The 19,505-nt window shown below is 42.8% G+C and overlaps 1 protein-coding gene across 1 annotated transcript; it reads left to right on the forward strand.

Annotated features, from left to right (window-relative positions):
- The first annotated feature begins 627 nt into the window (after positions 1 to 627).
- On the forward strand, positions 628 to 18,993 carry Nmi (N-myc and STAT interactor). The gene is made up of 8 exons (XM_038337678.1): positions 628 to 773; positions 7,434 to 7,521; positions 8,549 to 8,644; positions 10,268 to 10,430; positions 13,540 to 13,646; positions 13,727 to 13,913; positions 16,336 to 16,442; positions 18,657 to 18,993. The coding sequence occupies exons 2-8, from the start codon at positions 7,438 to 7,440 to the stop codon at positions 18,837 to 18,839; spliced, it is 927 nt and encodes a 308-aa protein (XP_038193606.1). The 5' UTR covers positions 628 to 773; positions 7,434 to 7,437; the 3' UTR covers positions 18,840 to 18,993.
- The last annotated feature ends 512 nt before the right edge of the window (positions 18,994 to 19,505 follow it).

Here is a 19,505-nt window from a genome sequence, read left to right on the forward strand (position 1 = left end):
CTTATTTTTTTTTTTTAAAGATAGGGTCTCTCTATGTATGTTTACAGTGGTGTCACTGTAAACAGGGTCCTATCAGTGTTCTTAGACCGAGTTATTGGTTACTATGCACAGCTATAGGACGCCACAACCTAGAAGACGCTGAGATCTTTTTGCTGCCTTCCATGTCCCTGTACTCAGAAGCGGCTCAGCTGTCTGGAGCGGTTCTGGTGTAGGATTAGGAAACACTACCGTTCTTGATAAAAGTCAGATATTTTTTTCTGGCAAAGGAAAATTTAACATCTAGCTGGGTGTTTGTTTACAAACGCTTCACAACGTAAACAAAGATTAGAAGAAAACTTTCAAGGGACGAGGTTATAAAAACCAACAACCCAGGAAACAGGTTTCCCAGCCTCATGGATCATCTTGGGCTGACGTCAAACTTTGTAGCCGTCTAGGAAATTGCGGTGAGAGTTAGGATTTGGATAGAGAGCTCTGTCTGCCTCGACTTTAGTTGCCAGCCAGTTTTTCACCAGTGTGTTCCGCGTAGGGCACATACAAATACGCTTTTCAAAGCACGTCTTGGAATTCGTGTGGAGATAGAGGAACATCAGCAATGGCGCCCGGGACAAAGTCCGCAGGACACGAAACCGAAGCATCCTGTTTTTAAAACAATCGAAAGCGAAAGTACCACTGGTGACTGAGCGGTGATCGTCTCCGAGGCCTGGCTTGCGTTTTCGCGTTGGGGTTCGGTTCTAAGCGACTGCTTTCTGGAGCTGCTCGGCGGCGGAGCGCTGGTGAGTGCTCGTCCCGTCCGGTCCCCGGCAGTCAGGGATGCTCCACCCGGTGTGTGTGTGTTGGGGGGGGCGGAGGAGTGGGGCGGCGGCGGCTTCCAGCCCCGAGCGCTGCCTGGGGACTCGCCTACGGCGGGCGTTGCGCTCAGGCCTGGCCGTGCTTCTTTCTCCCGGGAAAAGGAAACGTAAAATGAATGTTCTTAGGAAAACAGATTTCTCAAGAAGTCACACCTCACTTTTTCAGAAAATGTAAGATTTTTTTTTTTTTTTAAAAAAGAAGACATTAAAAGGAGGCGATTCAATAAGAATTATAGGAGGCCACCAGTTTGGACTCAGAGGACTCCTGCACCTGCTAATTTGTGTGCTCCTGAAGGGAACTTTTCATGTGTCCTGCCCAACGGGGGGGGGGGGGGGGGGGGTAGGGGGAGAGGGAAAGCAGAAGGTTCCGCCCACCCGGCAAGAGAAAGAAATCACCTCCGCTTTAATCCCAACAAAAAGCACCTTAGACATTCACCAACCAGTTTTCTTTTTCTTTCTTCCTGGTCCCCTCTTGGGAAGAATATAACCTTGAATCAATCAAGAATGTAACCTTGAATCTATCAGTTCACTTTCTGTTTTTGTTTTGTTTCCCCCAACTTTCTTCTCTGTCTGTAAACCCAACTTCTGCAGGCAATGAAAATACTTTGTGTGTGTGTGTGTGTGTGTGTGTGTGTGTGTATGTGTGTATCGGTATCTATATACACGACAGCTTTCTATTTACATTGTGTTGGTCTTGAACTCTTGATCCTCTGGTTACAGGCCTGTGCCAACACTCTCAGAGAGATTACTCACTTTGTTTTATTCAAAAGTGTTACCTGATTGTAAAATTGCAAAAGAAACACAGTTAGAATCTTTTAGTTATTGAAATTTTAATCTATCTTTCCACAAGTTTCTGGTCTATTTGACATGGATACATTATGTTTTTTTTTCTTCCTTTAGGCTGTCAGGCACTCTGTGTGACTCACTATGGCGATGTTAAATATAGCAGTAAGAAAAGGTTTTTTTTTTCTTTTTTAAAATTTACTGTCATAATAATTTACAAAGCCTTGGTGGCTTATACACACATGTGCATGAATACACACTTTTCAATTTAAAAATATTTATTTTCAATTTAAAAATATTTAAAATTTCAATTTAAAATATTAAATTTTAGTGTCATTTTAAAATTCGATGCGCTTGTGTGGGGGCCCAGGCACTTTCCCCTGAGCCAGCTCCTCCACTCCTGTCTCTATATTTTATTTTATTTTTTTTTCTTTTTTCTTTTTTTGGTTTTTCGAGACAGGGTTTCTCTGCAGCTTTTTTAGAGCCTGTCCTGGAACTAGTTCTTGTAGACCAGGCTGGCCTCGAACTCACAGAGATCCGCCTGCCTCTGCCTCCCGAGTGCTGGGTTTAAAGGCGTGCGCCACCACCGCCCGGCTTATATTTTAAAGAAGAATAATTACCATCCTGAATTGGGTTTGCAGCCTTAAGTCTCCCCTGAAGTGTGATCTAAATGTTTTCACAAATTCTTTTTTTTAATATTTATTTATTTATTTATTTATTTATTTATTTATTTATTTATTTATTATGTATACAATATTGTGTCTGTGTGTATGCCTGAAGGCCAGAAGAGGGCACCCCATTACAGATGGTTGTGAGCCACCATGTGGTTGCTGGGAATTGAACTCAGGACCTTTAAGAAGAGCAGGCAATGCTCTTAACCGCTGAGCCATCTCTCCACCCCCCACAAATTCTTGAGACCAGAACATGGACATCTTTGAGGGGGTCATTTTTTTTCTCCTTATAGTAAGATTGCTTGAAAGGGAAGAATTCCCATCCAACCCACATAGTGCGAAAGGGGAGATATTCAGATGATGAATCTGATGCAGATGTTCTGGGGGTGCTACCCAATAGATCACTTACAGCAAAAGCTTTTAAGAATATTGTGTTGTTACCAATAGTATCTAAAAACAATTATAATGCAATTTTTAAAGAAATGCACTAAGAGGAACATATACATGTAATGTCCTGGGCAGAGAAATACCCACTATAAAGCACACAATGTAACATGCTCAGGTCTGGGTTGCATACAACAGTTCTGGGATGAATACAAGGAGTGCCTGTAATTAATACATTTATTAATTACTCATAGAAAATGACATATAACTAAAATACCCCATAAGCAGTCAAGAAGGACTAATATTCTCGGGAGGCCTGATTCCCTCCGTTCCCCAAATACTTCCCCCGTCTATTTTCATCACACACACACACACACACACACGCACAGAAACACACACAGACACACACACACATGTACACACGTTCTCTTTATATACACACATACTCTATTGTTCTCTTCTTGTGCCCTCATCTGCTCTTCCCTTAGGACACTTCCTTCTCTCCTCAGTCCCTTGTCTATTTTTTAAATCATCTTGTGTGTGTATAGGTGTTTTGCCTGTATGTATGTACACTATACACATGCTTGGTGATGCCTCCTGCATTGGCCTTTCTTTGCATTGGCTATTTGGGACCTTTGATGCTTGTATGAATGTTAGGAATTTTGTTTTGTTTTTGGTCTGTGAAGAATGTCAATGGAATTCTGGTGAAAATTTGCGCTGAATCTGCGGATAGCAAAGTCATCTTCACAATAATAACTCTGCCAGTCTATGAACACGAGATGACTTTCTATCCTCAAGTGCCTTACTCATCTTTTTATTCAGTATTTCAAAGTTTTCATTGTTCCTAATTAGATTTATTCCTAAGTATTTTGTTTTGGTTTTTTAATTGTTCTCCCCCGCCCCCCCCCAACAAGTTTGTCATTGGTATTCAAAAAAGCTGAATTTTAAAATGTGTACTTTTTAAGACAGGGTCTTAACTGTGTAACCCTATATACAGAACCCACTATATAGAGCAGGCTGACCTCCAACTCATAGAGATCTTCCTTGCCTCTCCTTCCTGAGTGCTGGGGTTAAAGGTGTGTACCACCATACCCGGCAAGCTACTGATATTTGTATCCTGATATTTTGCTAAAATTGGATGGAAGCACTCCCAGTGGAGTGTTTTGAGTTGTTTTTTTTTTTTTAATAAAGAATCACGTCATGTTCAGCTAAGGATGCTCTGATTTCTTTCTTTCTTTCTTCCTTTCTTTCTTTCTTCCTTTCTTTCTTTCTTTCTTTCTTTCTTTCTTTCTTCTTTCTTCTTTCTTTCTTCTTTCATCTTCTTCTTTCTTTCTTTCTTTCTTTCTTTCTTTCTTTCTTTCTTTCTTTCTTTCCTTCATATTTGCATCCTCTTGGGCTTTCACATGGTGCAGCACTGTACTAACTGGGCATCCTTGATCTATTCTCGAGTTTTGAGGATACAACTTCAGTTCTTCTACATCTATAACGCTGGCCGTAGGTCTATTGCATATAACTTTTTTTTTTTTTTTTTTTTTTTTGGTTTTTCGAGACAGAGTTTCTCTGTGGCTTTGGAGCCTGTCCTGGAACTAGCTCTTGTAGACCAGGCTGGCCTCGAACTCACAGATATCCGTCTGCCTCTGCCTCCTGAGTGCTGGGATTAAAGGCGTGCGCCACCACCGCCCGGCTGCATATAACTTTTCTATGTGGAGACACATTCCTTCTATTCCTGGGTTCTTCCGGCCTTTTTGCTGAAATTATGAGCTTTGTTGAAAGGTTTTCGATGTTGAATCAGAGGGTCATGTGATTTCTGGCAGTGCGGCTACTTACACGCTGGATCACACTCATTGCTTTATGTACGTTGAACTAATGAGACTAACTTGTCCTATATGTGAAGTAATGTGTTCTTGAATTTGGTTTTCATTCAATAGGGATATTGGTCTATAGATTTTTTCTTTTTAAAAAATATTTATTATTTATTATTTATTATTATTTGTTTATTTATTATGTAAACAATATTCTGTCTGTGTGTATGCCTGCAGGCCAGAAGAGGGCACCAGACCCCATTACAGATGGTTGTGAGCCACCATGTGGTTGCTGGAAATTGAACTCAGGACCTTTGGAAGAATAGCCAGTGCTCTTAACCTCTGAGCAATCTCTCCAGCCCCCTAGATTTCTTTCTTTTATGTCCAGTGTACCTCTATCCAGTTTTGGTTTCAGGATGATGTTGCTTTTGTGGAATGAGTTGACAATTCCTTTCCTTTTTTTTTTTTTTCTGTAAGATGGTTTTGGGGAAGTGCCTGTCTGCATGCCCTATGTATTCCACTTGCTTAGTCAGTTTCCTGAGTGGGTCTTTGACAATTAGGGGCTGCTTTCCTTGGGGCATATTCTTTTTCTGTTCTCTATCTATCTATCTATCTATCTATCTATCTATCTATCTATCTATCCATCTATCTATTTATTTATTGGTTTTCCAAGACAAAGTTTCTTTGTGTAGCCTTAGCTTTCCTGGAACTAGCTCTGTAGACCAGGCTGGCCTCAAACTCACAGAGGTCCACCTGCTTCTGCCTCTCTTGTGCTGAGTTTTGGGATTAAAGGCATGAACCACCACTGCCTAGATTTCTTGTCATATTTTTTTTTTTTTTTTTTGCCCACGCCACGAGAAGGCATGGGAAGGCAGACACTCGGGACACAGAAGGCCCTCGTCGCTCTGTGACAGGATCGAACAACTCGGAAGAGAGGATCGGACCCAGGAATCGAACCCGGGCCCTTGGGATCCTGTCATATTTTTGAAAGTGCTTTTAAATTGTTGGACACCTCAGATATTACAGGCTTATCTTGTGCATTTCCTTCCCCACACCCAGAGTCAGCCTTTGCTTCTTGGTTCTTTTCACTGGAGAATGGAGCTAGAAATCCCTGGAAATGCCGTGAAGAATGTTTCCTGACATCCCTTTATTCATATGGGCTAAACTAAGAGATGTCTAATTTTCTCCAGTCTTTTAGTTTAAAGATAGATGTTTTGTTTGTTTGTTTCTCTTACAAGAATGCTGAGACTTTAACCACTCAGTCTTTGAAAAGTATATTGCATGCAAGTTATTAATGTGCATCTAAAGCTCTTTTGATCTGGGAATCTTGCTTTTTGGCTAATTTAATGTGCAGGCAGGGCTTCTTCACCGTTGACTCCTTTTGCCAGACAGGTTAACCCTATGTAGTTTCCTTTCAACATTTTTTTCCTGCATGAATAAACATATAGATATTTAGAATTGCAAAGGAAACTATTATACTGAAATATGTATGCTAGGATACTTAAGCAAATTTTTAATTTATTTTATTAGATTTTTGTACTTATTTTGTGGTGTGTGTGTTTGTGTGTGTGTGTTGTTCATCCTGAGATTTGAGAGGGAAATGCCAGTTCCACAATTTTGAGCCAAATTGGAAGCTAACTTTAATAAAGTACTGACCAGAAAAATGGATTCTGGTCAGGTCTGCCTATGGGTTTCCAGCAAGTGGCCAAGAGACACGTGTTGTAGGGCTTTTAAAGGGAAAACCCAAAAGGCCATCTTGTTTCCCTTTTGGCCTTGTTAGTTCTAAGAACTACAACTCCCAGCATTCCAGGAAGTTAACTGGTCTTTGGGCGTGCATGTAGAGGACAGGTCTCTTCCACCTTGTGGCTTCCAGAGGTGGAGCTCAGGTTGTTGGGCTCGGTCACAAGTGTCTATCCTCCAAGCCATCTCTCCAGCTTCAAAATATTAATATATTAATATGTATCACTGTATCATAATATAGCATGAAATCTAGCAGCCAGCTTAATAATAGCTTCTATAGAAACTGGGTTAAAAACAACATTTCAGCATGTCTACAATGACTCGGTCTGATACTGTTTTCTAGGTACCCTTGAGTTGAAAGCAAAGGACTTTTATCACCTTTAAAACGTGTTCAAAGAAAACTCCAATTCCTCAATCTCCAAAGGAGAGTCCCAATATCCAGAAACAAGCACAACCTGGACTAGAGAAGGATTTCTGGCCGTTAGATAAAAGCCAGTGTTCTTCAGGAACTCGGGAAACTGGCTCTGTCTGCCAGAAGGGGTCCTTTCCCTTACTGCTGGCAAAAGGGACATACTGTTCTCTAATTAGCATACATCTGTGGCATCTATGAGCATATCAAATTCCATGCAGGCCTCCAGGCTCCCTCAGTCCCTACTCACAAGTATTATACACCTCAAAGTCCCCACACTGGTCTCCTGGCCCTTGCGACTCACTGTCCTTACAAAACCCAAGCTTGCTATTGTCACATGCTTTCTCTCTTCGCTATTCCCTGCTATTCCCCCTCTCTCACAGACAGCCCTGCCTGTGTCCAGTCTGCCGGGCATGCTCAGTCTACTTCTTTCTCTCGCAGCCTTGGACTCTCCCAGATGCCTCTAGATCCTTTCTCTGGTTCCCAGTAAAGACCTTAACCGTAAGGTGGAGCAGTCACGTTGGCGGCTCCTTTACTGTGTCCCTTCCAGTGCAATTACAGATGTGAAGTTCTTCAGATTACAGATGGTGTTTGATTGTAAGTCACTTGACAAGACTTTGATGATATGAAAACACACGTGCACGCGCGCGCGCACACACACACACACACACAGAGCAAAGAATTCATGCTTCTTGAAAGGAAGGGTAAAAGCTCTATTTCTTTTTTCTTGAGTTTGTGTTGTATCCAATTGTAAAAGCATTGCCCCTCCCCCCACATTTTTTTTTTTTTATTAAAGAATCATGGATGCTAATATGGACAACAAACAGCAAGCTTATCAAGAACTCTCACAAGGTATAGAAGTTTTGGAAGGCGAACAAAAGGAGGTATGAAGGAAAATTGTAGTTGCGGTTAAGAATGATTTGTGTCTGTTCCTTTTAAGGTGCGCCTTTGTCTGTGTCAAGCAATCCATTGGCATGGTGGGGCTACTGGGCTCTCCGAGAGATCCTTACATTTGCGCCATTGTGGGAGCTTTACACCGAGAGTTGTGTTCCCATTTATTTTCTGACAAAAATTTTTCCCTCCCTCCTTCTTTTTCGGGTTTCTACCAGTTGTGAAATGTGAGCAGTGACCAAATGAGATCCACGTGGGAACAGAGGCTCAGGTGCTCAGGGCTGATAGCAAGGCCTGTGTTGGGCTTGTCAGAGCAGCTGGCTACTGTTGGAATTATGGCTGATAAACGCCAAACACCAAAAAACCCCGCCAAAAAATAAAACAAACAAAAAATGAAGCAAGACAAAAAATAAACAAAGAACGGCTTCAGTGTAATGTGTTCACAATTATAGTGCAATTAAAAGTTGTATGATAGTTGTAGGTAGCTTAGAAAGAATTTAACAAAGTCTAGAAGGTCTGAGTCTCAGTCCTTGTCTTAATTATAAAAATTTCCGTGTCTAATGTAGAAGATAACAGTTTCTTTGTTCATATAATAGAGCCAACGGATCTTGGTAGGATTAGCAGAACCACTGGGTGCTGGAGAGATCGCTCAGCAGATAAAAGCACTGCTTGCTCTTTTAGAGGATGTGGGTTCAATTCCCAGCACCTGCATAGTGGCTTACAACTGTCTGTATCTCCAGGGGATATGACACCCTCATGCAGACATACTTGCAAGGAAAAGCACCAATGCATATGAAATCAAAAACTGTCATTAAAAACAAAACAGCAGCAACAACAAAAGAAGACCCATCATGCACTGGAATTAGATGCTAAGCATATGCACTATGAAGTCGGCATACTTATTCTGAGGCTGTCCTAAGGTTGTTTAGCCTTTGAGTGGGTGTGGGCTTTACATCTTTAATTAATTTAGGAAAGGAATCGCAATGGTATTTAATTTTTTCTTTTATTTGCTTTTTTAAGGGATTAATTCATGAAATTATAAAGGAAAACATACAGCTAGAACAGGAGATCCAAAGACTTGAAGCAGAGTTACACTCGGACGCCAGAGAATTCCAAGTACTGTGATTATTTTATGTATATTTTAATGGACATGTACTTTTCAGACAAAATTGTAGTTATACAGGATTAATTCTAAAGCATTAGGGCCACTCAGAACACCAGTGTTTGCTTTTGTTTTTGAGGTCTGGCTGGTCTTGAACTCATTATGCCGACCATGTTGACCTCAAGCTCACAGAGACCTACCTGCCTTTGCCTCCTGTGCACTGGCATTAAAGGAGTTTGCCGCCATGCCCGACTTGGGCTACTGTTTGTAACAACTTGAATGGATAAAAACTCAAGTGTTCCTCCATAGTAGAAAGAATAGTAAATTATTCTTTACCCATACAACTCAATTCTACACCAAATCAAGAACAAATAATTGTATACAGCATGCACGAATGTAACAAACATGATATTGATACATAAAAGGCAGAGGAAGGCATTCTATATGCTCCCGTTTAAATAAAGTGTGCTCTGAGATATATAGTGGTTCATCCCAGAGGCAGGTTTCCCTTGGGAAACCAGGACTTCAGTAGTTCTACCTAGAGTTTGTGTATTGGCATCGTGATTTCTTCATGTACTATACTTATGATGCATATTTTTCCTACCACCTATGGCTAGCACGATACAACTTACAAAACCATAAATAAATAAAAGTTTAAAAAAAAACCAGCATTGCTTATTGCAGATCACTCTTGCATTTCCCATCTTCCCCTCTCATGCGGGAGTAATTTCAGTGAATCTCAGAGTTTAAAGAGTTTGGCATGATCTGGTCATGGTGACACACACCTTTAGTCCTAGCACTTGGGAGACCGAGGCAGGGAGAATCCCTGTAGGAGGCTAGCCTGGTCCACAGAGCAAGCTCCAGGCTAGCCAGGGCTATACAAATATACAGAGAGTCCTTGTCTCAGAACAAAGAAGTTGGACATGTATCGATCTGTACCATTTAAAGTCTCTCCTAAATTTTCCTGTATTTGAATCATCTAATAAGCTTTTACCCCTTGTTTCTTCTCGACTCACCGGGTTGTAGACAGTACTGAAACGATCACTGTCCTCACTACCTCATAATTTAAATTAACCCATTTATATTAATCTGTTTTGCCTCGTGGCTTTTGCCTTGCTTCCGTCTTGCACCTCCTGTGTCCTCTGGAGTCTCTTCTGCACCTAGATTCATCTCCTCCTTTGCTGTCTTTGCCCGGAAGTCCCGCCTAACCTCTTTCTGCCCAGCTATTGGTCATTCAGCTCTTTATTAAACCAATCAGAAGGTGCCTTGGCAAAGGCACATCTTAGTGTGTGAAAAGATTATTCCACAATGAGGCACTTATTTTACATAAACAGTGGGGATTTACGATTGGACAATATCAATCAACTTAAACACTGCTTAGGAAAAGTGAGAGGATTATATACTTACGATTTCATCAACAAAATAATATTAAAGGATCAACATTTGATTACCTTACTGAGGAACTGCGTGGGAAGAAGCAATTTCTATAGATGTTAAGTAAGACTACAGTCAATATACCATTAAGCTTTACAGTCAGTGGAGAATGAATTATTGAATGACTAGATCAATCATACCATCGTTGGAAGGACTTGTTATGTCTTGTCTTAATTTTAATCAAATGCATCTGTTTTAATTAGATTAAAGAGACTATACCAGAGAGAAAGCTTAAGTTCACTTCAATGAAGAGTCCCGAGGATGGTGGCCAGTTCTCAAATAGCTCCTGTTCATTCCAGTTGAGCTCACAAATTCTCTATGAGCTCCAGAAAGGACAAGCACTTATCACCTTTGAGAAGGAAGAAGGTATGACTGATCTTACACACATGGCCGTGTCACCTTTGCAAGCACTTGGACCTTCAAAGGTCTTCGGCAGATGTCTGGCTGTCACTTGGCAGTCTGTGTTCGCTGTTTCTTCTTGTCTTCATAGTGGCATTTTGAGGCAGAGGCAATTGATAGTCTCAGTTTACAGAGACAGAATCCAGGCATTATTAAGTATATTAGATGTGTTGGTTTTATTACCTATAATATATAATGATGTAATATCTATGATATATAATATTATATATAATTATGTGGAGTACTCACAGTATTATCTGTGCAATGATGTTAAAGGATTCATGCTTATCACACGTTCAAAAAACAATGGCTCTGGAAATAAAATATAGGAGTTGAGCTATCCAGTGTCAGCCCCTTTCCAGTACATATGTCCCTTAAATGATATAAGCATATTAGAATGTTATAATAATATTATAAAGAAGTAGAACTTGCTAGGCATGGCAGTGCACAACTTTAATCCCAGCACTTGGGAGGCAGGTGCAGACCTATCTCTGTGAGTTTGAGGCTAACCTGGCCTATCTAGATTCGGGTCAGCCAGGGCTATATAGTGAGTCCCTATCTCAAATAAAAAAGTAAATGAATAAATACAATTTTGGGAGTATAAGAGTGGCAGACTCTACTTCTCCAGTGTTCTCTGGGACATCTCGTTTCATACTTGTACAAGTCTGTAAATACAGGATAGCAAAAAATAATTATTGTGTGTATTTGATTGGTAAGAAAACAAAGTCTGAAGATGCTTAAGTGATTTAGTAAATTAGTTACCCAGCGATTAGATTGAACCGAGGAATAGAAAGGTTTGGGACCTGATGTTGGCCAAGTTCAAAAATGTTTGGGCCCCTTCAGGGCTTGGCTTCCTTTGTGAGGAGAATCTGAGTGCTGGCTTTGTCTCTTCTTGAGGTCTGAGCTGCATTCTTTGTAAGCCTCAGATTTTGGTGACAGGCTTTGTGATAGTATTAAATGACAGGTTTAACTGAAGGCACACAACACACCCATGCCAGCTGCCATTTTTGCTATGTGTGATGGGTTTGCCAGAGAAGGAAACAGAAGCCTATAGAAGAACTTCCTTTGCTGAACTCCAGAGCTGAGAGGGTACCCTAAGTGCCTGCGCACATCCTCCTGGACCAACATTCCTGAGGGCAGGCCACTCTCTCTTGGCTTTGGTTCCGACTGCAAAGCTACAGGATGGGCCAATGTGGTCTTCAGGACCATTTCACGCTTAGATCCTTAGAAGCTGTGATTTTTAACCTGTGTCTTCTGGCATCTGGCCGTCAGTCTGACCTGGAAATAAATGTTAAAAGGAAGCTTACAGAAGGTCAAGGCAAGCAGAGATGAGGCATCCACCTACAGCGTCATTTTGTTCCCCCTGGAAGCATGCCCACAGTGGAGGGGAAGCTTTGCTGGTAATAGACGGTCACTGGCATGTTACTGGAAGACACAGGGGAGGATCTGAGGGCAGGTTTCTACGTGACAGTCACTGCTTGTCAGTCTCCTGGGCTTGCTGGATTTAGGAGTCGCTTCAGAAGCAGCCTTGATGCTGCTTGCTCCCTTGATGTGGTTCTGGAGTCCCCAAGCCAAGACACAGCTCCAGGGAAACAGAAGTAAACAGGGGTGAGTTTGACAGTCACAGTAACTAAAGTTGGAATATAAGTGGTCCCTCTCTGTTGAGTTAGATCGCCAGATGTTAGGGGTTTGGGGATAATGAGAGGGTCATCTGAGTATTACTTCATTGATGTTTTCTGTTATCGTCATCTGTTGCCATTAGCAAAACAAAACAAAACAAAAAGCATCTAAATTCTAGAGTCATATTGTGGTATATTGAGTCTGAATTCCCACCGACAACGCCCAGCCTTGTGTCTTCCCCAGCCTCGGGTGTGCTCTCTCGTTGTCATAAACACACATGAGGTTTATAAGAGAGGAAGCAATCATCTCTTATCTTCATGATAAATTAGAATAAGTGGCTCACATAGCAACAGCTGGAGTTTTATAAAGTCATAACACACAGTTACGAAGAAACTCCTGGCTGGGTGGTGGCGGCGCATGCCTTTAATCCCAGCACTCTGGAGGTAGAGGCAGGCAGGTCTCTGTGACTTTGAGGTCAGCCTGGTCTACATAGTGAGTTCCAGGACAGCCAGGACTACCCTGCCTTGAAAAACAAAACAAACAAACAAAAAGAAACCAAACCCAACCAACCAAACAAAAAGAAACCCCTCCCTATATTCGTTTTAAACACATATGGCGTGGTTCTTTGAACTTCTCCTGGCTTTGGTGTGGTTGTATTACAGAGCCTCTCCCATCTATGGGATGATACAGTGACGCTCTCAATATTTTAAATCATGCTTATAGAAAAAAAAAAGCAAAGCAATATGCCTTTCTTGGAAAGACAGAGATGGAAAAGAGCACTTGCTTTGGTGCTGGTAACATAAGAACATTGAGAAAGGATAAAGCGACATAAAACGGTGATAAAAACGACAGTAGCTCACAAAAGTGTTCCTAGCTTATGAATGGGGACATTCTGGCTGCGCTTACTGCACTGGGGGAATTCCCTGGCAGTGCTGTGGACAGGGAGTGTGTGTCTGGATTGACAGTATAAAGAATCTGCAGAATTCTTAGGCTGATGTTGTAAGAGAGAGGAGGATAGAGTCAGCCCTTAAGTTGAATTTAGAATCTCAAAATCTCTGTATTGCCATTTTTGCTTACCCATGGTGACACTGAGTTTTCCTACGTTGGAGGTAAGACTGTTGTAACTTGGAGAGCCCAAGAAAAATATTAAAATTTGGTCCTTTAAAATAAAAGAAAATGGGGTTGGTAAGATGGCTGAGCAGGTAGAGGCCCTTGTTGAGCCTGCTGGTCTGAGTTCCATCCCGGGTACCAACATGCTGGAAAAAGACCCAGCTCCCACAAGCTATTCACTGACCTTCACCCAAATGCCCCTCACAAGAACACACCTCCTCCACATACATAAATAGAATAAATACAAAATTGAAGAACATGGAAAAAGACAACAACGCGTCTTTGGATAAAACGCATAAGGTTTTCTCGGACGTCGTGACGGTCTGCTTCTAAAATTGTGTTTCAGTTGCACAGAATGTGATAACGTTGGGGAAGCACGTGGTGCAGCTGGAGGGCAACTCCGTGGAGGTCACCGCACAACCAGTCCCGCTAAGCATCGGCGTCAGATTCCAGGTGAGACCGTCCTGAAAGCTTCAGCCACTCTGTCGGGCACAGGCGTTCTTCTTACTTGTGACGCTGAAACGCTTTCCCAGGTTCGTGTGAACGTTTCTAAAATGAAGATCAATGTTACGGGAATCCCCGATGAGCTGCCGGAGGAGCAGACGAGAGACAAGCTGGAGCTGAGCTTCTACAAGTCCGCGAACGGAGGCGGCGAGGTGGAAAGCGTGGACTACGACAAGAAGTCGGGGAGCGCCGTCATCACGTTCCTGGAAAGTGGAGGTACGCAGACACTCCGCCATTGCACAGTTTCTGCCCATTTGTGTATTTGAAATGCATGATAATTGGGGGGAGTTTCCTTCTTTGGAACACTTTCTTTAAAAAAAAAAAAAAAAAAAACAACTTATTTTCTTAGAAGTCTTTATTTATCGCGCACGCGTCTGTGCATGTGCGCACGCTGTGGCGCTAGTGTTGATGTCAGAAGATAGCTTACGTCAGTTGGTTCTTTCTTCCACCCTGAGGATCCTGGGGATTGAATTCAGGTTGTGGGTTTGGGCAGTAAAGATCTTTACCTGTTGAGTCATCTTGTTGGTCCAGTTGATGTTTTCTTACCCTTATTCAAATACTGAATCCAGGAAGCAATTTCCTGACTGCTCCCTAACATGTTACATTTGCAAACAACTACGGCATGAAGTGTAGTGTGTGCGATCGTGTGTCAGGCAGGACAGTGGATGCGTGTGTGCGATCGTGTGTCAGGCAGGACAGTAGATGCATGTGTGAGATTGTGTGTTAGGCAGGACAGTGGATGCGTGTGTGAGATCGTGTGTCAGGCAGGACAACAGATGCATGTGTGTATCCCCGTGTTTTATTATTACAGTCTCTGCTCATCATAGCTCTGACATAGGTTCATGTCACTGACAGGAGACAGAGGTCTAGCGAAGACAGATCATATCCCTAAAATCACACGGTGGTGTGCCATAGAGCAGTTCCGCCTGATTCTTCATGCACACGCCTGCTATTCTCATTAGTATGGTCCTAGGGTTTTCCCTGAGTTTCTGAATCATAGAAATCTTGCGATGCCATTAAAACATGGACTGACTAGATTATTTTGTGCATGAAAATAATATGTGTTTTAAAAAAGAAGTCATAATGATGACAGCGAAGTATTCTCCTCAAAATTCCCTTTCCTTTGGTGTAGAAGTAGTCCTGGTTAGTAGGGGAGGTTTCCAGATCTTTCTCCGGGCTCGTGCAAACCCACCACTGTGCGGTTTTGACCTGGGTCTTTGAGGAATGCTCATGAGCCCCAGGTAGAGTGTGTCCTAGTGAGAAAGCCCTGAGTTTCAGTGCAGCTGGAACATGTTGCCTTTGAAATGAAGGGTAATTCCAACTTGGTGAAATTTCCATAGCCAAGGATCCAGCTTTAAACTTGCCAAATCTTTTTTAAATGTTAAAAAAAATTTTTTTCCACCCTGAGACATGGTTTCTCTGTGAAACAGTCCTGGCTGTCCTGGTACACACTCTGTAGACCAGGCTGGCCTCGAACTCACAGAGATCCACCTGCGTCTGCCTCCCAAGTGGTGGGATTAAAGCTGTGCACCACCATGCCTTTTAAAAACTTTCCAAATCTTATCTGATTAATGTCAATCTATTCTTTGAATATATCCAGGAGGATATATCACAGTGCAGTTTGACACTCTGTTAGCTTGGAAATCTGTGCTGTTTTCTTCTCTGGGGAGTCCTTCCTAGAAGTGGTGTCCAGCCAGAAGCTACACCTTTAGGTGATTCTGGAAGAGTGTGAAGTTTTCTGAAGGTAGACATTCTGGTCACTTCATAAGCAGTGTCTGACGGCTTTCTTGTAACCAGGCAGGTGCTGTAACTACTTGCCTTTCTCAGAAGCAAGCCAAATACGACAACCAAAGTCACCTAGGTCATAACCCGGCACAGGTGGGGCTGGGGTAGGCCTAATCAATTGAGGGTCTGTCCTCGCTCCTCTGTCCTCTGTTCCTGCCTCCACTTACCATTGGAAACACTAGAATCGTACTATTTAGGGGCTGCAAGGTGGCTCAGCTAGTGAGTGTCTGCTGCCGATCTGTGATCAATGTCTGGTAGGAGGAGAGAACCAGTTCCCACTTGTTCTTCTCTGACGGCCACATGTACATGGTGACACACATGCATGCACACGTACACACACGGGTGCGCACAAAGTTAATTGAAGAAACGTGTGCAGTTTGCTGGCATTGAGTCCATGCACTCACAGTATTGTGCAGCTGTGATCATTTTCCACCCTCGGAGCGTTTTGTCATCTTAAGTAGAAACGTCACTCATTAGACAATAGTTCCCCTTTACTTTCTCTTTCAGTCCTTGGTATCTCCAAGTCTTTGGTCTCCACAAACTTCTTCCCTGTTCTAAATGCTTCATAGAAGTGGGTTTGTGCCACCTCTGTCCCTCTCATATTTGGTTGCTTGAGACAGAAGGTTCAGTTTCCTTATTGTGTAGACTAGTGTTTCTCAAAATGATTACTGTGAAGCCTTCAATACGGGCTGCAGAGTTCTTTAGAAATTAACTGCCCACTTTGATGTTTATTTGGTAGTAGTCCATGGGAGAGAAGTTTCACTATGATTTAAAATGCTTATGATAAATGTTTATGTTTATTTATAAATGACAAATGGTCATGAGAAAACACTTTCTTTTTGCTTATTTTCAGTTGCTGACAAGATTTTGAAGAAGAAAACCTACCCTCTTTATATGAATCCAAAGTGCTATCAAGTTACAGTTTCTCCCTTTATAGAGAGACGCTTGGAAAAGTACCAGGTACAGTTACCGCTCTTCCTTCCGGGCGATATCTCATTGCTCCACCACTACACACAAAGACCATGGAACGAGCTGTGTCTGTGACACTCGGCTTCTCAGTGAGGCCTGTCTAAGCAATCTCTTCACTTCACTTTGGCTTGGTCCGTGCAGAATAAGTTTGTATTTTTAACAATATATTAATGCAAAGCTGTGCCTTTTTTTAAAAAAAAAAAAAAAAAAAAAACTGGTGCCAGGCCTGGTGGTGCAATCCTGGAAACCCAGCCATTCAGGAGGCGGAGGCGGGAGGGTTTCAAGTTAATGCCGTCCTTGGCTACAGACTTCAGAGATAACCCAGACAACCTTAAGATCCTGTCTCAAAATAAGAAGTCAAAAAAATAAGGGCACAGGGTGTAACGATTATGCGTGAGAGGGACCTTGGTGGGTGAGAGCCCAGCTGCATCATGGCGGGCGGGATAGAGACAAATATGCCGTTCATACAGAGCTTATGTGGAGAGTTTATTTTGAGAAGGGGGAAGGGGAGAGAGGAGACCGGTCTCTGGGGACAAAAGTGGTGGTGGTGGTCGGAAGGAAGGGAAGCAGGCAGGCAGGCAGGGAGGGAGGGAGGGAGGGAGGAAGGGAGGGAGGGAGGCAGAGACCTGCTCTTGCCTTGCTTCATGAGAATAGTTGGAAGAGAGCTGGACTGGGCAGAGCTTGCATACAGACCATGTAGGTTTGTGGCAGCCATAGAACCTGGGCTGGTAGTGCCTGAGGGCATCCTGCCAGGTGCCAGGGGCCACCATAATGCCTGAACCCTAACACAGGGGATGGAGCAGTAGAGCTCCTTCCTAACATGTGCAAGACCTTAGAGCCTGCCTCCCCAGTATGCAAACAATGATGACTCCCCACCTCCCCGCAAAACCCATGAAATCACTTAGGTAATTATAAAACTAATTCTTGGGTCAGGATCATAATGGGATTACCTATAGGTACAGTTGAACTGAGCTAGTGGGAGCTTACCGACTCCCCAAACTCGGCCCTCTGAATGGGGGTGACAGTTGTGTGGCTGGGGCAGTCTGTGGGGCCACTGGCAGTGGGACCAGGATTTATCCCTAGTGCTTGAACTGGCTATTTAGGGCCCATTCTTTCTGGAGGGGTACCTTGCTCAGCCTAGATATAGTGGGAAGGGCCTAGGTCCTGCCTCAAAGTGATGTGCCAGACTTCGTTGACTTCTCAGTGGGAAGCTTTACCTTCTCTGATGAGTGGGTGGGGATGGGGTGGGTGGAAGGTGAGGAGAGCAGGAGAGGGAACTAGGATTGGTATGTAAAATGAGAAAAGATTGTTTTAAAAATAAATTAAAAAATAAAATAAAAAATAAAACTAATTCTGATTTTTGTAAATAGATACTTAGAGATATTTTCCTCGTGTGTCTATCAATCACTGGGCTTCAGACATAATTCTGCTCCCTTTTGTTTTAAACCTGCTCCTGTTTCCTATTCCTCCTCAGCTATCAAATGGCAATATTGCCTACCAACTTTGTCTACCCACTTTCTTATATTATGGTACAGTGTTCTGCCTGCATGTATGCCTGTGGGCCAGAAGAGGGTGCCAGAGCTCATGACAGAAGGGTGTGAGCCACCATGAGGTTGCTGGGAATTGAACTCAGGACCTCTGGAAGAGCTGCCAGTGCTCTTAACCACTGAGCATCTCTCCAGCTCCCTGAAAGCTACAGCAAATATACATGCACACACACACAACACACACACACACACACACACACACACACACACACATATTTTGGGGGAAAGTACTGAGCACTGAATCCAGGCCTTCATGTAAATACTTTATGTAATCACTCTATCCCTGAGCTTCTCCTTCGCCCATATTTTTTTGAGACAGGGTTGCATGTATCTTAACCTCCATGCCACCATCCTACTGCCTCAGTTTCCAGAGTTCTGGAATGACAGGTGTGTGCCATCACACCTACTGACGATCCATATTTTAGTCTGTACTTTTGAGATCCTCCGGCATTCTTCTGGTCCCTGGCATTGCCAGTCACAGCTCTGACTCCCCACAGACTCCTCTTATACTCTGAGCTGCCCACCCAACCCCCTTTGTTTTCATGACACCACGGTCATCTGTCTCAAACTCGCCTCTCTCTGGCATTTTCTTGTCTGAAAATGCCCTTTCCGCTCTCATAATAATTCAGCTCTTTCACAAGTTGGCTTTCTTCCACAGGTGTTTTCAGCCGTATCGAAGAGGACCGTACTTCTGACTGGATTAAAAGGCATTCGGATGGATGAAGAGGATGTGGAGGATTTAATCAACATTCACTTCCAAAGGAGGAACAATGGAGGTGGAGAAGTCGATGTGGTCAAGTGTTCTTTAGATGAGCCTTGCATTGCATATTTTGAAGACTAGGCCAGAGAAAACACATTGAAGCTATAACTTTGAGCCCAAATAACTGTTGACATTTACAAAATATTGTTTTCCTTGAGACCAGCCTGGTCTACAAGAGCTAGTTCCAGGACAGGCTCTAAAGTTGTAGAGAAACCCTGTCTCGAAAAACCAAAAAAAAAAAAAAAAAAAAAAAAAAAAGAATTTTAATTTGTGTCTTTTTATTTTTCCATGCAAAATCTTAAAAAATTCGTTTTTATGTTGGGCAGTGGTGGCACAAGCCAGCACCAGTGTGTGTGTGTGTGTGTGTGTGTGTGTGTGTGTGTGTGTGTGTGCAGAGACAGGCAGATCACTGAGTTCGAAGCCAGCCTGGTCTACAAAGTAAGCTCCAGGACAGCCAGGGCTACACCGAGAAACCCTGGTCTCCAAAAACAAAAGCAAACAAAACAAAATTCTTCCTTGTTTTCAGCACCGCTGTGTGTGTTTACAGAAGGGTGAGTGGCTGTGTGGGAGGGGTTTTGTTCCTATTCTCTGTGGATGGCCTCTGACTGTTGTCAACCCGGAGCCCAGCTGATACCTCTGTCTTGACCACGAGGGCTAATTCCATTTGATTCCTCTTTGCTTAGCAATCCAAAATTCCCCAAACCCCAGGTTCTCAGAGCAGAGGGGCTGTTTTCTTGAAGTCTACTT

This window comes from Arvicola amphibius, chromosome 7 (assembly GCF_903992535.2).
Source record: "Arvicola amphibius chromosome 7, mArvAmp1.2, whole genome shotgun sequence".
Lineage (NCBI taxonomy): Eukaryota > Metazoa > Chordata > Mammalia > Rodentia > Cricetidae > Arvicola > Arvicola amphibius.